Below are 22218 nucleotides of genomic sequence, written 5' to 3'. Positions count from 1 at the left end.
TAATAAAACAACCTCAGGAGAAGTAATCTGGAAGGAAACTGAACACAAGGTGTCCTCATTACTTCTGTTTCACCTGCACGATACAGGTATCATAACCGTTACTGTGGTCCTCATCGGGGACCCGTAACAGTTCTTGGGGGCTCGTCCGGGATAGGTGAAACGTAGAACTGTGGCCAAGCTGATAGGGAAAAAGTCGCTAATACAGTGTAATCTAAACGGATTGGCAGTGACTGCATTGCTTGACTCCGGTGCTCAAGTCAGTATCATAAGCCGCGCCTGGAAAGAACAATATCTGCCTAATCTTGATGTTCGACCAATATCGGAGATTATCGAGGATCTGGACGAGCTGAATGTGTATGCAGTTAATGGCGAGCTTATTCAGTTTGATGGCTGGGTAGCCATTATGACCAACCTGCCAGGAAATGAAGAACCCAGTCTTTCCATCAGTGTTCCATTCCTAGTCACAAGGTTGGCCTTGGAGAGACCATTGGTTGGTTTTAATGTTTTGGAGGAAATCATTGAGGGACAGCCAGAACGATTGATATGCACTCTGGTTAAACTGCTTCGTGATGCCATCAGTGTTCCGGTGGAGAAAGCCGAAGCAATTGTGAACTTTATTCAGGCAGTTGAACCAAGTACGTCGCACGATACATGATACAGGTATCATAACCGTTACTGTGGTCCTCATCGGGGACCCGTAACATTTGCACCATGTCTTCAGAGGTATCGTTGGAAAGCTCCGTTTCTCCTGCACAATCTCATCGGATCCAAATATGGTCATTTCCTTTGTATCAGCAACCAATCGTGAAAGTACAAAGGGGTCTTCTGACCAAAAAATGAAATCTTATTGGCTGGTGTCAATTTCTGACAACGTGATTCGTTCAGATGCGTCACGTGGTGTGCTATGACACTTCCTTGTTTAGCTTTTCACAGAAAATTTAAATCTGAAAATGGCAAAACAACCGCGGAATAAACGTACAAAGAGAAGACAACAACAATTGTCACTTGCACGAGGCAAGGTACAACAAAAAACAAATGTCGCCGAACCTGATATACCTTCAACGAGTGCGTTGATGCGCAAGCTGTCACCCAAAGAGCAGGAGGGTTTAGATAGCGCCACACAGCAGTGGCTGATAATTCATGTAGCGCGGCTGAATGAACTGCTCAGTGGGTTGATTTGTCCAAATTGCGCAGGGACAGGGCTCAAAGTTAATATTGATCCGCAAAACCATGGTTTCTGTAGCAGCTTAATTTTAGAGTGCAGTCTGTGTGATGGCGGGTACCGCAAAAGTGTGTACACATCTACGCGTCTTCAAGACGAAACCAGGAAGGATGTTGCTTTTGATGTGAATGTGCGAATGGTGCTCTTAGCGCACGAGTTAGGCTTGGGCTATGCAGCTCTGAAGAAAATTAGCAAAGTGTTGGGGATTCCTGCACTTCATCTCAAAACCTATCAGAGACATGACAAGAGAGTGACAGGTATAGAAACAGGATTGAGACCAAGAAAACATGAACTATTGAATACAGAGTATAACTTATCAGGACATTAAAGTTGAATTATTTGTTTCTCTAATTAGTGGCAGAAATAGAGAGAGGCCTGGAGTCACTTCACAGGACAAGGGAGCAGGTCAGGCAGGCTTATGCAGATGTGGACCCAGATGTTGCAGAGTTGCTGAGGGAGGATGCAGATGCAGTGATAAACATCAGCGTGTCATTTGATGGCACATGGCAAAAGCGAGGCTTCACATCCCATTATGGGATTGGTGTGTGCATTGACATCCTTACTGGATTGGTGATAGACTATGAAATCCTATCATCCTATTGCCATGCTTGTGCTCTAAAGGGAAATGCCAAGCAAGAGCAAAAGATTACAGAGGAGGAGTATGACAGTTGGCGGCAGACACACATTGATTGTGCAAGAAACTTTGCAGGTTCAAGTAAGGCAATGGAGCAGGAGTCAGCCAAGAGGATGTGGGCCAGGTCTGTGAATCGCCACCAGGTGCGGTACACTGAGATGTTGTCAGATGGGGATAGCGCAGCATTTAGGGAGGTGGTTGCACTGAATCCATACCCTGGGCATGAAGTGGTGAAATTAGAGTGCATCAATCATGCCCACAAGCGAATGGGTACAGCACTCAGAAAACTGAGTTCACAGGGAAAGTTAGGAGGGAAGGGTGTAGGGAAGCTGACTGCAAAGAAATGCAAAACTTTGCAAAATTATTACAGGGGGCAATTCTGAACAACCAGGGTTCAATTGATCAGATGAAGGCCGAAATATGGGCAGGTCTCCTCCATGGCATGTCTACAGATGACAGCCCCTTACACACCAGGTGCAATTCCTCCTGGTGTTGGTATAGGAAAGCAGAGGATAATGGGGAAACACCTGGTAGCAAAAACTACATGCTGCAAACTTTTTAAAGCGAGAGGTGGGGCAGAAGCTTATCCCTGTGTACCACCGCATGTCAAGTGACAGCCTGCTACAGAGAATGCAGCATGGAGGTACTCAAAATGCCAACGAGTGCCTCAACTCAGTGATATGGGCGCGGTGTCCAAAAACGGTATTTGTGGGGAAAAGCAGGGTTGAGGCAGCTGCAAGTATGGCCATCTCTACCTTTAATGAAGGTGCCTCTGCCATGCTGGCTGTTATGGAGAAGTTGTGGCTCCAGAGCACAGCTGTTACTGTCAGCGCAATGAGAGCAAATGATTTACTTAGAATTTCAAAAGCTGAGGCTGTTACATCTGCCAGTTTAAAATATAGGCGCAAGAGTCTAAGCACAGCAAAAAAAGTGAAAAGACATCAGCAGGAGATGCAGGAGGGGCCTACTTATGGAGCAGGCATGGACTAGGCTGTGTTATGTAGGACGGATGGACATACAACTAGGGTGGAAGTTATTCTGGTGGCAGTGTGTGTGTTACTGTGGTCGCAGTGTGTTTGTGTTACTGTGGTTTTGTTCATCAGGTCATATACTGTGTTACTCAGTTTTCAGTTTTATATGTTCTATATTGTTGTTGGTAAGTATTAGATTAGATATTGTGTCTGTAAATAGTGTCTTCCAATAAAAAAAAAATTGAATTTGACAATACAGATCTTTAAAGGTTGTTTTCTCAAAATGAGTTTTTTCTCCTACTCTGAGTTCGAAATTTCCACGTCAGTAGCACGTACATACACCAAACCTTTCAGTTATATTCCTATCAATATTATGAAGGCTTGTACAGAAGGGTTTGTTCATATATCATTCATAGCCTGAATTATATAACATTTTATACCTAGAAACAGGGCGAAAATTGATATTGTAGGGCTGTTGACAGTATTTTCTGATTTATGGAGTGATAAAAAGAGATATCCAAAATCCCTTCTGTAAAAGCCTTAGTTTCTAATATGACTACAAAATGAAACAATAATTTTGATCCTGGCTTTAGCCAATGTTCAGAATTGGGTTCCTGAAATGTGTTAAAATATGCGCATATTTAATGAGATAATAGCTCATTTGCATATTTAAACATGCTATTTCAGAAACCCTGTAATACAAAAAACAATTGCCTTATTGTAAGTAATTAACAGGAGAAATTTCTAGCTGATATCTTTAAGTTAAAAAAATTACCCTATTCACCTGGGGTGTCTCGCCTTAAGCCAATAACTCAGCCACAAATACAAATACAGATCGACCATTCAAATGCAATAGAAATGCTGAGTCGGAGGCGAAGGCGGTTAAGAAGCCTTAACAAAAGGATTAGACGACGAAATTACACGCGATGGACATGTTTCGCTGTACAGCCGAGGATGATGGCCCAAATGGTACAGCAATGGTACGTTCATTAAATCACATGAATACTATCTAATGTAGGATTTATGGAGTTATGTAGGGCTAATTTGTGTCTTTGTATGTGTTCCAGATATGCGAATACTGCGGAACTCTGGGTGAACAATAGAACGTCGGCCTGGTGGGAGGTGCTGCCAACATGTGCAGTGGATCGAAGATTTCCGAATGTCCAAGGGCTCTTTTCAACTCCTCTGTATTCGCCTGGAAGCAACGTTGTGGAGAGGAATCTGAACAGCATGGAAATTGTAAATTGACAATAAAGCTGATATTTTGTACAGTGCATTTGGTTCTCTTTTATTTACCAGTCAACAGACACAATTACAATAGTGCAGACACCTTAGTGCAAAGATTAAATGTCAGTATCAAAACAGTACTCATACTGTATATTTGTATATTAATGAGTATATTATGTTAAATGTGTGTTAAAGACAATGGGATGAGGTTGAAAGCTCTTTAAAAACGTTTGTATACATACATGTTAACATACATGTTAAGCATGCACACCTGAAGAACTACGTTACACACACACAGGTTAGTCTGTGTACCGCTGCACTGCTGCTGGTTTAAACAAAGACAGTCATGATGCTAGTGCCGTGCATGTAGGTTCTCTTTTATTTATCAGCAGCAGATCAATAAGTGTCAGTAGTATCAAAACAATATAATAACAGTGGCAATATGTTATTATATATATATATATATATATATATATATATATATATATATATATATATATAATAACAATAGGTAGGCTCAGCAGCAGACACACCTTTGTGCAAAGTTATAGGTGTCAGTATTAATAACAGTGGCATATATATATAATCACAATAATACAAAATTAACTGTCACAGGTGTAGGCAATTTGGGGTGAAGTGTCTTGCCCAGGGACACAACGACATCCTGACTGCAGTGGGGTTTGAACCTGTGCTCCCCTGATCCGAACACCAACGCACCAGACCACTGCACCACACGCCTCCCAACAAGTCATTGTACAGTTTATCAACGACAAGTTTTTCTTAATTTTTGTATTGAAGGCCTGTTGGATTTAATCAGCTCGCTTAGCACTGCCAGAAGACCAGCCAGAAAGGTATTTTGTTGCTCCACCTCGATTCCTGGGCCTTGTGTGAATGCAGCAGCCGTTCGTCGTGCATCTCCTTGGCACGCAGGTACTCATTCTCCTTGCTGACCATGGCACGGCGGGCCAAGGAAGCTGTCATCGCGTGCCCACTTTCCTAAGGGGTAAGTTGACGGAGTGTTTCAGCCTTTTGACGGCCTCAGTGATGGCCTGGGTCTCCGTCTCGTCCAGAGCACAGCACAGGTTCTTCAGAGTCTGCACCACCCGCTCCACCGTCTTATACTGGGTGCTCTGAATATAGAGATACACGTTGGTCAGAGGTAGGAAGTAGCGGAGTACAAATACCTCGTTACTGTACTTAAGTACATTCCACTACTTATTTTTCTGATCACTTTTTACTTCTACTTCTTACATTTTGAACACAAATACCTGTACTTTCTACTTCTTACATTTTGAACACAAATACCTGTACTTTCTACTTCTTACATTTTCCAAACAGGCTGGTTACTTTAGTTTGAATGTGTGTTTGGTGGCGTGATCATTATTATTTAGAGTCATTGCGTGCCTATTGATTTGAACACGATCCGTGTATCCATCATTTCCTGGTCTTCTCTAAAGAAGAGGGACCAATGAAAACGTTGTCATGTTGCCGTTGTTCAGCATGGAAACATTCATTAGCTAACAATGACATTATTGTTCTATTAATATAAAGGGAGGTCAGGTACTCTTTAAAACAGCTGGTAGTTATGGGTACTTTTTACTTAAGTACATTTCAAAGCCCACTTTACTTTTACTTAAGAAGTTTTACCAGAGTATTTCAAACACGAGTATCTGTACTTCTACTTGAGTAAAGGATGGAGGTGTGTGGCGCAGTGAATAAGTGCATTGGTGTTCGGATCAGGGGAGCACAGGTTCAAACCCCACTGCAGTCAGCATGTCGTTGTGTCCCTGAGACACTTCACCCCAAAGTGCTCCTGTGGGGATTGCCCACAGTATTGAGTATGTAAGCTTTGGATAAAAGCATCTAACAAGTGACATGTAATGATTCAAAAAGCTTTTGAATATTGAATAACAAATCAATGTGGATTACTTGTTATCCACAGTTTAGCTGCTAAATGTTTTTTAGCAATGCTTTTCTTTGTGCTCCACATATCTAAATGTATAAAGTGTGTTTTCACCTCCGTTCCCTCCTGTTTGCTGCAGTATGGCAGCAGCGGTCAGGATGGTAGTCCTGAGGGTGTGGAGCTGCCTACTCTCAGCGGGGGGGAACTGAACGTGGAAACTGTGTTTCTCTGAGGGATCCTCCATGTAGTCTGAGAAGCCTTCTGAGGAAACAAGGTCAAACTATTTAGGATAATACAAGGAACAATGTTTAGGCAGTAAATAGAATTTCAATTACATTTCTACTTAAATGTGCAAAAATATTAGAACATCAGTCTTTGTGGCATGCAGGTAATCAACTGTTTAAGCTTTTACCATTAACATGTAGAATGAATGTTGCAAATTACTTGAAATTATAGCAACTACAATCTATTGTTTACCTCAGTGTAGCCACAGAGGTCCAGCTAGCATGCTAATTGCTAACGTTATATTATCGTTTTATCCCGGAGGGGAAAACTAGTTTCTAATCCTGAGAGAAACACCTCGCCTGAAACACACGATTAGTGCCATGAGTTAGTGAAGCAAATTACAGAACATTGCACACTTATTCACAAGTCAATACGTGTTTATAGCGGGCACGGCTGAGAATAGCTAGCTAGCTAGATGTTGTTAGCCAGCTTGGACCTAACGTTAGCAAGTTCTAGCATGGCTAGCTCGATCTACTGAGCAAATAAAAGTACATCTAAGACCAGTATTGTGCAGATTAAAACAGTGCAGTGCATGTATTTTATTTTACCTTTGTAGTCGTCACGACATGACTTTGCCAGGTCTGCTAACTTTGCTGATCCACTGAAACTGCATGCAGTAGAAGCTTCTAAATGTCGCACTTCGCGTCCTTCGAGTAAATCGCCAGAAGCGCCGAGACATCCTCATCAATTCCACCGCTCCGATGATTTATTTAGTGTTGCTATAATAACTGCTTTCACAAAAGTAATCTCTTCGGGTAAACGAGCAAATACAATGGCCGCTTCCAAAAAAAAAATCAGAGTCAAACGGGCGTGGTTTGCATTCCGCACAGCCAATCAGACGTACTAACTGTTTTCTCCCACGACAGACCCTGCTCTGTAGCAGGGGCTGAAAAGCGGGTCGGACGAACTCTTTTCAGCTACTTTAGTTCCTGGGGCTTTTTGGTGTGAACGCAAATATTTCGTAGTTCTGATGAACTATTGTGGGAAAAGTACATCAAAGTACTCCGGTGTGAACGCACCTATTGTGTTATCAGAAACATGGCTAAATAAAACTATTTTGGCCTCTGACATATCCTTAAATGGTTATAATGTGTATCGTACCGACCGACCTAATAAAGGTGGTGGAGTTGCCATTTATGTTAAGAATAAGTTCAGTGTAACCACATTGATTTCCAAATCTGTCAGTAAGCAATTCGAATTTTTAGCCTTAAATATAGAAGTGGCAAAGGGGCAACAAGTCATGGTGGTAGGGTGTTACAGACCCCCCTCAGCTGTCAAGGACTCCTTGTCTTCACTAGCTAAACTTTTATCGCAACTAGACTACAAGGAAATAGTGCTACTTGAAGATTTTAACTGGGACTGGTTAACTGCAGTATCAGAGGATTTTAAAAACCTTTGTATCTCTCTGAATGTTATTCAGATTGTAGATAGTCCTACTCGCCCTAACGTTAAGTCCCCTAATAAATCCTCCCTAATTGATCTCATTCTAAATAATGTTCCCTATAAATACCCATCTGTGGGAGTATTTGCAAATGATGTGAGTGACCACTGTGTTGTAGCCACAATTAGGGACACTAAGGTCCAAAAGGTTAAACTCCGTATTATTATTAAGAGACACATAAAACATTTTGTGGAGCAGGGTTTTGTTCATGATCTGTTTGGGTTTGATTGGGGAAAAATCTATCTGTGTGCTGATGTTGAAACTGCATGGTCTTATTTTTATCTTGGTTTTATGGAAATTATAGATAGACATGCACCCCTACGTACTTTTAGAGTAAAGGGACGAGACAATCCTTGGTTTTCTGCTGAACTGTCCAGTCTCCTACATGAGAGAAACAAGGCCTGGGCAAAGGCTACGAAATCAGGCTCAGAGGTAGAATGGCTGCGTTTTAGGCAACTAAGAAATAGCTTCTCAAAAAGTTGTATTTCAACAGTTGAGTAACTTCTTGCATTTAAATAACTGTTTGGATGTGTTCCAGTCAGGATTTCGTCCAAACCACAGCACTGAGACTGCTCTTGTAAAGGTCTTCAATGACATCCACTTAAACACAGACAGTGGCAGAACTTCAGTGTTAGTATTATTAGATCTCAGTGCTGCGTTTGACACTGTTGACCACAACATATTACTAGACCGACTAGAAAACTGGGTGGGACTTTCGGCAACAGTTCTAAATTGGTTTGAGTCCTACTTAAAGGACAGAAAAAACTTTGTTTCTATAGGTAAATACACATCTGAGTTGACAAATATGACATGTGGGGTACCTCAAGGCTCCATCTTGGGGCCTCTTCTCTTTAACATCTACATGCTACCACTGACTCAGATAATGAAAAACAACAAAATAAGTTACCATAGCTATGCGGATGACACACAAATTTACGTAACAATTTCACCAGGAGATTATGCTCCAATTCAAACACTGAGTAAGTGCATTGAACAAATCAATGACTGGATGTGTCAGAACTTTCTCCAATTAAACAAAGATAAAACTGAGGTAATGGTTTTTGGAGCCAAGGCAGAACGTATAAAAGTTAGCGCTGAGCTTCAGTCTGCAATGTTCAAAACAACAGATAAAGCCAGAAATCTAGGTGTAGTCATGGACTCTGACCTGAGTTTCAACAGTCACATTAAAACAGTTACTAAATCAGCCTACTATCACCTAAAGAACATATCTAGGATTAAAAGACTAATGTCACAGCAGGATTTGGAAAAACTTGTCCATGCTTTTATCTTCAGTAGACTCGACTACTGCAATGGTGTCTTTACAGGTCTCACTAAAAAATCTATTAGAAAGCTGCAGCTAATTCAGAACGCCGCTGCTCGAGTCCTCACTAACACTAAGAAAGTGGATCACATCACTCCTGTTCTGAAGTCCTTACACTGGCTTCCTGTGTGTCAAAGAATAGATTTCAAAATATTGTTGCTGGTTTATAAAGCTTTGAATGGTTTAGGCCCAAAATACATGTCTGACCTACTGCTAAATTATGAACCATCCAGAACTCTCAGGTCTTCAGGGACTGGTCAGCTTTCTGTCCCCAGAGTCAGAACTAAACATGGTAAAGCAGCATTCAGTTATTATGCTCCAAATATCTGGAACAAACTCCCAGAAACCTGCAGGTCCGCTGCAACTCTTACTACTTTTAAATCCAGGCTGAAGACTTTTCTTTTTGCCGCTGCTTTTAATTGAACTATTCATATCTTAAACTGCACTGTAACTTTTATCCATGTATTTTTTCTTTTAATGTTTATTTTATTATCTTTTATTTTTAATGACTGATTTTAAATGCCATTTTTAAAATGTCTTCCATTTTTGTAAAGCACTTTGAATTACCTTGTGTTGAAAGGTGCTATATAAATAAACTTGCCTTGCCTTGCCTTGCCAAACTTGCCTTCACTTCACAGGTCAAAAGTGCTAAGTCGAAGTACTATTTGTCAGTTACCACAGAAAACCTAAATAATCCTAGGAAATTTTGGAAAGCCATAAAATCGCTATCCACCGGTGAGATCCGAAATGAGCTACCTCCGTGCATTACCACAACATCTGGCTCTATATCGGACAGGGCTACTATGCTAAATTGTTTTAATGAGCATTTTGTGTCCTGCGGTTCTATATTTGATTCTGTGACTAACTCTGCTACTGTGAACACCACAGTCGGTGACTCTGAACAATGTGGTCTGGAAAACCCTTTCAGTTTTACTCCTTTTACTGTTAATGTTGTTCGTGAAGCTTTAACCAAGTTAGATCCTAAGAAACCGGCCGGCCCGGACAACGTGGAACCTTTCTTTTTAAAGATAGCTGCAGAGTTTATTGCTCCACCTCTCACTACTCTTTTTAACCTCTCCCTCAGCACAAACACAATTCCAAAACTGTGGAAGTCAGCGTATGTCCTGCCTTTGCTGAAAGGAGGGGAGGCAACTGTTTTAAATAATTATAGTCCAATCTCTAAATTATCAGTTCTGGCTAAGGTTCTTGAACGCCTAGTGAGTGAGCAGGTAAAGGTGTTTTTATGTACAAATAACATCCTGTCTAAACATCAGTCAGGCTTCAGAAAGCAACATAGCACCATCACTGCCACAATGAAAGTGGTGAATGATGTGGCGAGTATTTTAGATAATAAGCAGAGCTGTGCAGCTCTATTTATTGACCTTTCCAAAGCGTTTGATACCGTCGATCATCGCATCTTAAAGCAGAGGCTACTCAGTATTGGCATATCCAGTCATGCAGTGGGGTGGTTTGTGAACTACCTCTCTGAAAGGTCCCAATGTGTCCACTTTGATGGGCTGTCTTCTGAGTGGTTAAACATTACTAATGGTGTTCCTCAAGGTTCTGTTTTAGGTCCACTTTTATTCTCCATCTACATCAATAATTTAGGTGAAAATGTCAATGGAGCAACCTTACATTTTTATGCGGACGATACCGTTATGTACTGTGCATGTCCCTCCATTAAGGAGGCTGTTGTTGAATTGCAAGCTGCTTTTAACATTATTCAGACTCAGCTCTCTGAACTAAAGCTTCTTTTAAATGTTGATAAAACCAAGGTAATGCTCTTTTCAAAAGCCAAAAAGACACCAGAGCCTGTTTTAGATATTTTAACTACGCAAGGAATAAAACTTGAAGTGGTTGCCTGTTACAAATACCTTGGTATCTGGCTTGATGATTGTCTCACTTTTAAACGTCATGTCAATAACCTGCTTAAAAAACTGAGGGTTAGACTAGGTTTCTTCTACAGGAACAAGTCCTGTTTCTCGCTCGAGGCCAGAAAAAGGCTAGTCACTGTGACCTTTTTACCTGTGCTGGACTATGGTGATCTGATTTATATGAATGCACCTGCCAATTGCCTGGTCAAGTTAGATGCTGCGTATCACAGTGCACTGAGATTTGTGACAAACTGTAAAGCATTAACTCATCACTGTACCCTGTATGCAAGGGCTGGTCTGCCTTCACTAACTGTACGGAGGCTCAGTCACTGGTACATTTTTATATATAAAGCCATGTTAGGGAAACTTCCATCCTACATCTGCTCCCTGATCTCACGGCGAATTGTAAGTGGCTACTGCCTGAGATCGCATGCTGTGGTTTTATTAAATGTGCCAACTGCTAGGACTGTCTTAGGGAAAATAGCATTTAGATGCGCAGCTCCACTGTCCTGGAATAGTCTGCAATTAAAATGGAAACTGAGCAATCTGGTGCCACTAAATGTTTTTAAAGCTCGGTTGGATGCTACTCAGTCGGAAGCTGTTGGTACCTGTGCATGTGGATAGTATGTAAATTGTAATCCCTGTAATGCTACTGTATGATGTCCTTTTGTTGTTCTGTTTATGTTTTTAATGTTTCATGTGGAACCTACTTGAGCAGGTCTCCCTTGAAAAAGAGATCAATGATCTCAATGGGATACAACCTGGATAAATAAAGGTGTGAAATGAAATGAAATGAAATGAATATACTTTATAGGGATCTGCAGATAAATGTTTAGTCTTCTCAAGCAGCAACTATCAAATATCTCTCCTGATTGTTGGCACTTGACAATCACCTTTCCCTGAATTTTACTCAGGTGTAACTAAAGCCTGATTTAAGGGTTGTTTATATTTCACATCATTAATCAGAATCTGCAAAGTAACTAAAATAAATGTAGTGGAGTAAAAATACCAGGTTAACCTCTGAATTGTAGTGGAGTAGAATTGCTGTTTTGTTTAGTAATGGATATTGAATATGGAATAAAGGTTTTGACAAGACCTGGTGTAACAATAATCAAAAAGGACATTAAAAGAGCTCCAGATGTCAATGATCTAAACCAGAGCCGATCTAAACAAAACAGCACACCTGAAATGTATATTTAAATACTTTATTAAGGGCAGTGAATTAGTTTTTTCTGTATGTTTTTCAAATCAGTGTTATACAGTAGGCTAAGTGTCATAGACAGTGTTACATTGCTATTATTATCCTTAAAATATATATAAAACAAAAGCACTTATGATCTTTTTTTTGGATGGTTTACTAATGACAGTTAATTCTGTTTCTGCTATTGATGGTTTCATTTTTGTGAAAAATAATCAAATAAAAAAATTCGATAACGTGCTTTAACCACTAGATGTGCCTTTCTATCAGCTGTGCACCGTTATGGTGTAAATACAGCCTATCTACCAATTGGATCAAATATAAAAGTCAACCAAATTAGTTTTGATACTGCAAGGAGACGTATTGTGTGAAAAGAAATGTAAGATGTTGTTTAATTGCTGATATATTTATGATCCACGTCACGTTTTCAGTTTTGGCGGCAGTGCTTCCTGTTTGTCCAGAAGTCTTCTCATCAGGGCTCTATACATACAGAACTACGGCAGATATGTAATATTTAATGCAGCCGAACCGTGTATTACAATGCCGTTATGTGATGACCTCCAAAGAGAAAAGCAAGCACACTCGGAATAAAGTATTATTTTATTTTTAAATGTTCTTTCGGATTTTACATCAACAGTAAGTCCGTTTAACTAAAATGTCCGTGCGGAACAATACCCCCAACCCATAGATCCGTGGGTGAATAATGTCAATCACCACATACATTACACACATCCCTTCACATTTACATTTTAATTTACATTAAAGTATTTCGTGAGGCCTTCTAAAATGTTTTTAAATATAATTAGGGTTGTAGTTGAAGAGTTTGTAAATTGCGTTGGCAATTGCCTGGCAACGCAATCGCACAACGTCAGGTCCGTTAATTCCACATCCACACCAGTCTATGATCCACACACATGGATTAACATCGATTTAATACATTAATGTAGCCTTTGTTTCTGCTAAAAGAGGTGTCGACCAGCTAGGGCAACAAGAAAATCGGCGAAATCGAGTGTGACGATTACAAAATAAATTAAAAACATCTAATTTTGACAATAAAAACCGACCAATAGGCGCGGTAGACCATTTGCTTGGCACTTCCGGGTATTTCTCCACTGGTTGGGCCATGTTAACAATACCGTGTAACTGTCACGTTTGAAGGGACGAAACCGTGACATATTCACGTCTCCCAGCATGGTAGATCGTCACATGTTCACGTCTTGCCGTGATACCGGGTTGGTTATAGCACACCATGTGGCTTAAAGGAATTGCCTTTATAGATGTACAACTTAATGTTTACTGACCTCATAAAGTAAAGTTGATTTCTCTTTAGTCATTCACAAAGGACAATAGTCACAACTGAATGACTGAATGCATTTAGTCTGTGTCAGATCCAACAGCAGACCTCTACACCCATTGTTTAATTGAATCTGAATGTGACTTTATAACTGAAACACACTTTCTCATGAGTTTACCTCAAAATACTATTGAAATACAAAAACATGGTTTGAACATGGTCCGGCAGTGGCTCAGTCAGTAGGGGCTTGGACTGTGAGCCGTAGGGTCGCTGGTTCAAGTCCCCGACCAGACCTAAATATGGAGTGTGGACTTCTACTTGGAGAGGTCCCAGTTCACCTCCTGCCCTGCCGTGGTGCCCTTGAGCAAGGCACCGGACACCCCCCTTCCCCCCCCACTCCCATTGCTCCCCGGGCGCTGTACAATAGCTGCCCACTGCTCCTAGTACTAGACTCCTTGTACTAGGATGGGTTAAAAGCAGAGGCCAAATTTCACTGTGTGTGCTGTGTGCTCTGCATGTGTGACCATTAAAGAGGGTTTCATCCCTCCCTATTCTATTCTATCTATTCTGAATGTGAAGTGTGTCCAGTATAGCTGTTTGATTCTGGTTTGGTGGTATCTACAGTTTCCTTTAGATCACGTAATTTAAAAGAATCAGGGGAGAAGGGAGGGGCGGGCTTGCAGGGCTGCAGCTACAGATGTTTTCTCAACAGCCCCGGTTCTATTTTCCTGCATTGCACTCAGTCATTCTGTGTTATGTGCTGTAGTACTACTCTTAACCTCGAGAGGCAGCAGCAGTATGGAAAAAATACAAATAATTTATATGTAGCAATAAATCAAAATTAAATTAGAATGTTTTTTATTAAGATAAGTAACTGTTTGAAAAGTTATTTAAGTAATATTACAGACTAAACATCATTCATGGAATGTATCTTGTCAATGAAGTTTATTTTATTAGTAAAAGTGTGAGTGGAGCTATGACTCAAGATATTTTATTGCCACAGTATATCATGGTATTGGCAGGGGAGTTGTGTTGAAGCTGAGCTGGTGCATTCAGTAAAGATACTGCTGTTAAATGTGAAATGACACGATAAAAGCTTTGGATAAAAGCATCAGCTAAATTAAATTAAATGTAATCTCATATCCCAAAAGTGTGATATGGCATCAGTGTTATTGTGGCTGCATTACAGTAAGGTGATGTCATTTTCTGAACAAAAACAAGTTGTTATATAATATTTTTCTCCAAATTGCTTATTCTAAATCTACTTAAAGAAAATGTATGAAATTGGAATGAATCTGAGTGAGTTTGTAGCATTTGTGATTAGAGGGACATTTCTAAAGACATTTAAGTAGAGGCATTGTTACTGAGTGAAATGTCAAGTCTGCTGTTGTTAAACCATACGGTACAATTATTCATTTTAGGCCATAGCGTTAGAAGCAAAACAGCAGAGACCACCCAAAAATTATTTGCTGTGTGTCAACAACCCAAATAAATGTGCTGCCTTGACTAGCCTTTACATTCATATTAAGTTTGAATACATATGTTTCAACCTTACTTTTTCAGCAATGAGGATTTACACCAAACGACTACAGTACACACTAAGTCACAATTGAATGTGTGAATGCATTTATTGCTCAAAATATTATTGGTGAGAATCAAATGATTGTAGATTCATCTTCATCTTTACAGAAATCAAAGCATTAAAATGTAATCATCCTAGAATAGGCACACTGTATAAAACAGGCACTAATTATCATGACTTTGCACCTTCCCAATGTCACAACAAAATATGGATTCACAAAATATGTTAAACAATATATGTACATCATTGTTGAACCATTTAATGCAAGCAAAAATAAGAAACACCATGTATTGTTTTTGAGAGTGTAATCACATGCATGTTGTAAAACCTGACGAGGGTTTTCTTAGAGACAAGTGAAGCTGCTTTGATCTGAATGAGCTGCAAATCACAGAACTGCTCTGATCTGTTGTCTTGATTGAAACAATTATGTTTATTATATCATTTAAAAATATTGATGTTATCAATATTTGATGAATATGATCTGGTTATATTAAAAAAAGTATCATTATATACAAAACACTTTTTAATCAATGACAGGTACAGCATATGTTATCATTATTCTGAACACGTTTCAACCAAATCATCTTCGACCTACGAATATTCAGATTCTCGATTACCTGGAGACGGCAATATAAATTACCACCTGCATAAAAAAAGCATATAACTAACAATATCATAATGCAAAGAAAACATCAAATATAGGAAAAATAAAGCCTTTTCATACTTTACTCATTAAGGTAGAGACACCATCATTTATAGTATAGATATGATGCATTACAGGCTGCAAAAAAACAACTAAAAGCCATTTTGCCCACTTCATGTAATTATCATAATTGTTAACAGGACCTTTTTACATGTTGTTGTTGAAAACAAGATCTGCCTCAGCAGAATGTAGTTTTACAGGTCGTTGACAAAGTCTTCTCCAGATTCAATCATCCCTCTCAGTGCGCTCAGTATCAGTGTATCTGTGATATCACTTGTCTCGATCTCTGAGTGGTAGTTCTTCACAGGAAAGATGCAGTTTTGTGGAAATCCCATCCTGCCACTCAACTCCTCAATCTACATTTAAGAATATGACATTTAAGAAATGAAACTGCTGATCCAAGGAGATTTTGCTGTTACAATATAACAGTGTAAAACAAAATTATATTCCAACTTGAATTACAGTTGTCTAAAACTAAATTACCAATAGAAACAAACCTTTTTCTTCAGGTACTTGCTCTTATACACGTTCTGTATATCCTTGTGGACCTCTGGACAGGCTTCATCAATTTTGGTGAGAATAGCAATTTCAGGAATCCCTGCCAATACAGAGCAGAATCAGATTCAGTTAAAATAAAGTTGGTCAGGTTATTTTACTGTGTTATTATATTTTATTAGAATTATGATACATTAAATATAATTTTAAAATACAATGTATATAATTGTATTTGTTCATTTATTATCCAACCCTTACCTATGTCCCTGGCTTCAAGTCTGACTTCCCTCAACTTTGTCTCGAAATCCTGAGTCAGTAACTGTGATGGGTTATTATCATTATGAAATCCTGCTGTGTTGCCAGGGATGACGCAAACCAGAACATGAACATTGTCATTTAGAGAGGGGTCTCTGTTGTAGTGTTGGTTATCCTCAAGGATGGCAGAGATAGGATTGAACTGGAAAACAATGTTAAATAAAAAATAATAAAATAATAATTTGCATGCACAAATACAATAGTTTCTTATGGAGTCTCGTTAGTTTTCCATATTTCATATTTCATACTGTACATCCCATCCATAATATTGATAGTAGAAAATGACCACAATGTGGGATTGTGTTGTACCAAGTTGTACCTGGTAACCATCCTTCACGTGTCCCTTCATGGCCAGTTTGATGTCTTCCAAACGAACTCCTGTACGTGCATCCTTCTCGAGGCCCATGATGTAATTGAAGACAAAAGGGTAATGTGTCCCTGGTACTTTTGGGATTTTGTACTCTCTGTACTAACGTTTAAAACATAACATAATTTCACAAAACAGAAAATATTTAAAAGAAAAAACACAAATCAACATAAAAAAATAAAATCTTAAAATCTAAAACCACATTTAAAAAAATCAAACTACAATTAAAAAACGGAATATAGTAACGCAAAACATTTTTTTGGGGGGGGCCAGATTATCCAGTTTATTTGAGAATAAACGTCTTGATAGGGGGGAGATAGAGTGATGACATGTGTTAACAGACCACAAGCCAGATTCAAACTTGCATCGACCTCAGGGACTGAGCCTCAGTACATGGGGCACCAGCTCTAACCACTGAGCCAGAGCAAAATAAGTTCTGTGGTTTTTAATTGTTGTTGTGTCTTATGAAATGCTTTCAGGGATTCTTACTTTTGTGGTGAAGCTCCCGTGGAAGAGTGCATCTGCAGCAGCTCGACGAGTTATTTTGCCTCACTGTCGACAGAGTTGATGAAGCTGGACTTGCCAGCACCAGCAGGTCCACAAAGCATTAATCTGAGCTGGACATCCTCTTTAAAAGGCTGGTAATCCTTCACAAACTGTAAATCTCTCACTTTGTTTCTGTTCAATGGAAAAACATTAGACTTTAGTTCAGATCAAATTATTATCAGTTTTGCATAATGGTGTCACTGAGACCCAAGAGAAGAAACCAACATGATTATAAAAAGTGACAAAAAACAGAAAAGATTGCATAACAAAGGTCAGTCTCAACAAAGGAGTGTGTAGGTTCATTGTTGTGCTTTTAAAAAGTGTTATTTGAATAAAAGCCACTAAACACCAGAGACACCACACACTGAAAAATGAACTCACCCCCATGGACCGTTCCTCCATTCCCGAGGCAGAACTGAAAAGTAAAGTGAACATTTGCAGTAAAACATTAGTCCCATTTTGATTGATTTCATCTATTAGGCAATGTTTAGAAAAATGTTGAGTTACTTACCTTTTGGAGAAGGTGGGGGGGAGGTGGGGGGGGACTAGATTGGAAGATTCCCATGGCTTCAACAACCAATTGTTGTAAAAACATTATCAATACAACATTTGAGATCAGATATTTCACGACATTCATCATGTATAGCATATTATTATAAGTATTATTATAATTATGTAAAATATTGTAAATCCCTTTGTTTTGCAACTTCTCATACTGACTCAAATGTGCTGCAGGAACACTTTTTATAATTTATTAATATCTTAAAGTCTGCTGAATTGTTACTGCAGAAAATATACAACAAATACAGTTTGTTCAATTTAAAAAGTACAAAGGTAAAATAACTAAAAACGGTAAAAAAAAGTTTTACTTTCACTTGATCAAAAGCTAAATTGTCCCGCTCAATAAATACTCACAGTACTTGTTTATGAGTTTACAGTATATACTTGATAAGCGTACTACTGCCATAGGGACAGATTAGTGTTATCTTAAACCATTTAAGTCTATGTAGTTTTAAAGTAGACTTGAAATATTTAGTTTATCTACAATTTCAGTGAAACTTTGTAAGTCTCTTAATGTTTACTGCACCTTACGTCCAAGGGTGTAACTTTGGTTTGAGAAGTGGGGGGGACACAAAACAGGGGGTCCTCCGCAATTAAACATTTTCCCGATTTAATTTAAGAGATTTATGGATACAGCTCTCAACACTCATGAAACAGAACTGTATAGCTATTTCAATAATCAAAAAACCATTAGAATATGCTCACAACCAATAACACATATTTGATAAACTCCTCTCTTCTATCTGTATCTTACCTAGTCTGCATTCTTTCTTTTTAGCAATGCATATTTTACTAATCACTCCCCTTTCAAACTGTGTTTTTGATTTTTTTTACTGACCTACAGTACACATTGGGATGATTTCTTAACTTATTTTTTACAACTAGGCCTATATTAAATATATGGAGATATTTGTTTACATGTATGACCATTCCCTTTTAGACCCACTGAGATAACTTAGACTAAAGTTTACAATCTAATCACTCAGAGAGTCCTTTAGCTCACTGAGCTGACGTTATCTCCGCCTCTTAGTCCGACAGGAGAGAGCTCTCCCTCTCCTTATTGTTGAAACAGCTTCTAATCTCCATTAGCTCCGAGCTAGCACCAGATGCTAACAACAAACCCCGTAACTCTCTCTGTCTCTCTCTCTCTCTCTCTCTCTCTGTCACTGTCTCTCTATCTCTCTCTCTCTCTATCTCTCTCTCTCTCACAAAATGCGCTCGTGCCACACACACACAGACGCTCGTCCGTGACGATGACCGCTTGCGTAAAAAATAAATAAACACATTTGAAAAGTGGGGGGGACACAAACGGGATTTTGAAAAGTGGGGGGGACACAAACAGGATTTTGAAAAGTGGGGGGGACACGTCCCCCCTGTCCCCAGTGGAAATTACGCCCATGCGTCCAACAGACATTGAAGGTCAAATACATTATTGACCTTATCCCCTTTCTTTTAAGAATAAAGGCGAGTATTAATGCTGTTCTCTTTGAGTGCAGTCAGGGAAAAAGACCCTAAATAACATGATGTGCCCTGTTCTATCCCTTATGATCAGGCTATATTCAAACCAAGACCCGAACATCTAAGTGAATCACGAAGCAGCAATCTCTGGTGAAATGACTTATTTTGTATTTATCCAGAGAATTATATGTTTCACAATATCTTTCATTTAATCTTGTTCACTACAAGGAAGCAGCTTTTTGGCAAATTCAGTTTTTGTACAGGTTATAAAGAGATTCAATCAAACGGAATAAACACCCAGAGCTAGAAAAATATAGGTTTATATATATTTCCCTTTTTTCTAAGTGCAGCTCTACAAAGCATTAAAGGTTTGAAATAAAAATAATGTTAACATACAAACAGTAACTATCTCTATAACTGTACTACACAAAAAGGATAACTATAATCAAAATGATGATAGCATAACAAGAATTGGGAAGTAATAGAAATCCTCACCTTCAGTTATGTGCCTCTAACCCAGTGGTTCTCAAAGTGGGGGACGCGCCCCCCCTGGGGGGCGCAGACGCATGCCAGGGGGGGCGCGAGAGACCGGGAGGAAAAATGGTTATTAAAAAAAAAGAAAAAAAGAAAAAGAAATCATAATTTAAAAAATGATTGATTCGAAAATAATATGATACAGTACAGTACTATTACGTCTGGGTCTCTGTGTTTCATTAAAGCTTGGCTCTGTGTGTGTGTGGAACGAGCCATTTTGTGTGCGCGAGCGAGAGAGAGAGAGAGAGCGCACCGGTACCGGAGATCGTTGTTGTTAGCTTCTGGTGCTAGCGAGCTACGCTAACGGATCTAAGGAGTTTTTTCAACAACAAAGTGGAGGAGAGTCCTCTCCTGTCAGACTGAGAGACTCAGTCAGCTAAAGGACTCTCTCAGTGTTATCTCAGTGGGTCTCAAATGTTTTGGTCACCATTAATGTAAACAATTATTTCCGAGGCACATGTTTATATGATCAATATAGTTATAAAAAAATAAGAGAATAAATGAAAAACAGGTATGAAATACTGTATGACAGTAAAACAAGAATAACGTTTAAAAGGGTGATTTGTAAAATATCCATAAAGAAAAAGTAAATCTGTTTACAGCTCTGTTTTATATGGGTGTTGAGAGAGGTATCCATAGATCTCATCATTTTGCTCTCAAAGTGCACCAGATTGATGCATTTAACTTCAATATTTAAAAAAAAATCTTCCCCCCGGACCCCCCCTATGTGAGGTCCACTCCTCACTTATAAAAATAGCACTTTACCCCTGCTTACACGTATATGCCGTGAGCTGATTATCGAGCCTTCATTGTAACAGTCGCGGGTACACTGTGTATATGCGTGGGGATTGTTGCAGTAGAAAATTCAACTGTAGCGCCCGGTACATTAATGGGAAACCCTTAATGTTTGAGCACCCTCTATGAAACGCAACCTGGTCTCACCAGAATGCGTGACTCCACCACGACTCCTTAACACCGCATTGCGTGGTGGAGTCACAAACTTTGCTACATTTACGTGTCTGCACCACGCAAACAACCCCAATGTAAAGTGAATGAGGCTCCTTTGTCGTGGTGCACACACGCATTTCTACAACGTCCAGCAGTGAGCTTTTATTCTATAAAACGTTTGTAAAATCTACTTTATAGCTTGTAGTAACTCACGGGAGGCTTCTTTTATTTTATTTGTATTCATAATAATTTTTATTTTTCGTCAGAATGTATTATGGTGCATTATTTACCAATGTTTGTTCTCAAAAAACAGTGCATTGTGTGTAATACACTGTGATTTTTATTAAATTAGTTAGTTTTTAAGGAAGGCCAGAACTTCAGCTGTGTCAAATAGATTGTTCCCTTTAGTTAACGTTATTTAAAAGATAATTATATTCCTATTTGATCATGTCCCCTTTATTGTATTACGGATGCAGACAGCAATGTGAGCGTCCATTCCCATTGGATAAGGGAGGATTTTACACATGGAAGTAAGTATTCTCCTTACTGTCGTTTGATTTTACAGTGATATCTGCACTACTCATCAACTCAAAAACACCAGATTATCCTTGTTAATTACACAACATTGATTGGTTTAAATTGTGTACAATGCTTTTGTAATTTTCCCCTTCGATTCGGAGAAACAAATATTTGTTCAGAGTTTAGGATGGCCGAAGACACTACACTACCCAGAATCCTCAGCTATTGTTCCGCTTTGCCTCAAGCTCTGTGATTGGTTGACCTCCAACTGCATTCCATATGAAAAAAACGTTTCGTAAAAGATAAAATCATACTTTATTCAGCAGTGCTTGCTTTACTCTTTGAAAGTCATCACATGAATGCATTGTAATGAATAGTTTGGCTGCATTAAACATTACACATCTGTCGTAGTTCTTTATTTATCTACAGAGATCGGGCCTCAGAATAGACCGGAAACTATTCTTTTACCGTTCTGTTTTAATTTCACAATAAAGTTAGTAGTAATAATTTGTTTTGATATTATTGTTTTTTATTAACTACTGGGTCATGTTAAGACCATCTTTTCTGTGTTGCTGTGGGTTTTTTACATCGCTTTTGTGTTACAAATATCAAAACAATAACAGAATATATCCGTCGTAAACTAAACCAGAAACAGCAGTATATTTTATTTTGTTAACACTGTAAATTTGACATCTTTTTAACCCGCACCTCCTACTGGTTAAAGCACGTTATTACACGTTTAGAGTAATTGCAATGCAGGTAGATTGTGTTGCTTTTTAATGACTGTTTTAAAATGCCTTTTTCTTAATGTCTTTCATTT

The 22218-nt window shown here is 39.0% G+C and overlaps 1 protein-coding gene across 1 annotated transcript; it reads right to left on the bottom strand.

Annotated features, from left to right (window-relative positions):
* Window positions 1–15189: 15189 nt before the first annotated feature.
* LOC117492125 (interferon-induced protein 44-like) lies at window positions 15190–17943 on the bottom strand. The gene is made up of 7 exons (XM_034142255.1): window positions 17890–17943; window positions 17760–17793; window positions 17322–17380; window positions 16785–16934; window positions 16409–16607; window positions 16153–16253; window positions 15190–16011 (listed from the first exon to the last, which is right to left on the bottom strand). The coding sequence occupies exons 1-7, from the start codon at window positions 17941–17943 to the stop codon at window positions 15850–15852; spliced, it is 759 nt and encodes a 252-aa protein (XP_033998146.1). The 3' UTR covers window positions 15190–15849.
* Between the last annotated feature and the right edge of the window lie 4275 nt (window positions 17944–22218).

This window comes from Trematomus bernacchii, unplaced genomic scaffold (genome assembly GCF_902827165.1).
Source record: "Trematomus bernacchii unplaced genomic scaffold, fTreBer1.1, whole genome shotgun sequence".
NCBI classification, from domain to species: domain Eukaryota; kingdom Metazoa; phylum Chordata; class Actinopteri; order Perciformes; family Nototheniidae; genus Trematomus; species Trematomus bernacchii.
This window is presented reverse-complemented; position numbering and strand designations above follow the sequence as displayed.

Coding starts and splice junctions, on each gene's coding strand:
- LOC117492125 (XM_034142255.1), bottom strand. CDS start 17,943: ATGGGAATCTTCCAATCTAGTCCCCCCCCACCTCCCCCCCACCTTCTC. Junction 16,935..17,321: donor ACGGGAGCTTCACCACAAAA/GTAAGAATCCCT, acceptor TTTAAACGTTAG/TACAGAGAGTACAAAATCCC. Junction 16,012..16,152: donor GCAAGTACCTGAAGAAAAAG/GTTTGTTTCTAT, acceptor TCTTAAATGTAG/ATTGAGGAGTTGAGTGGCAG.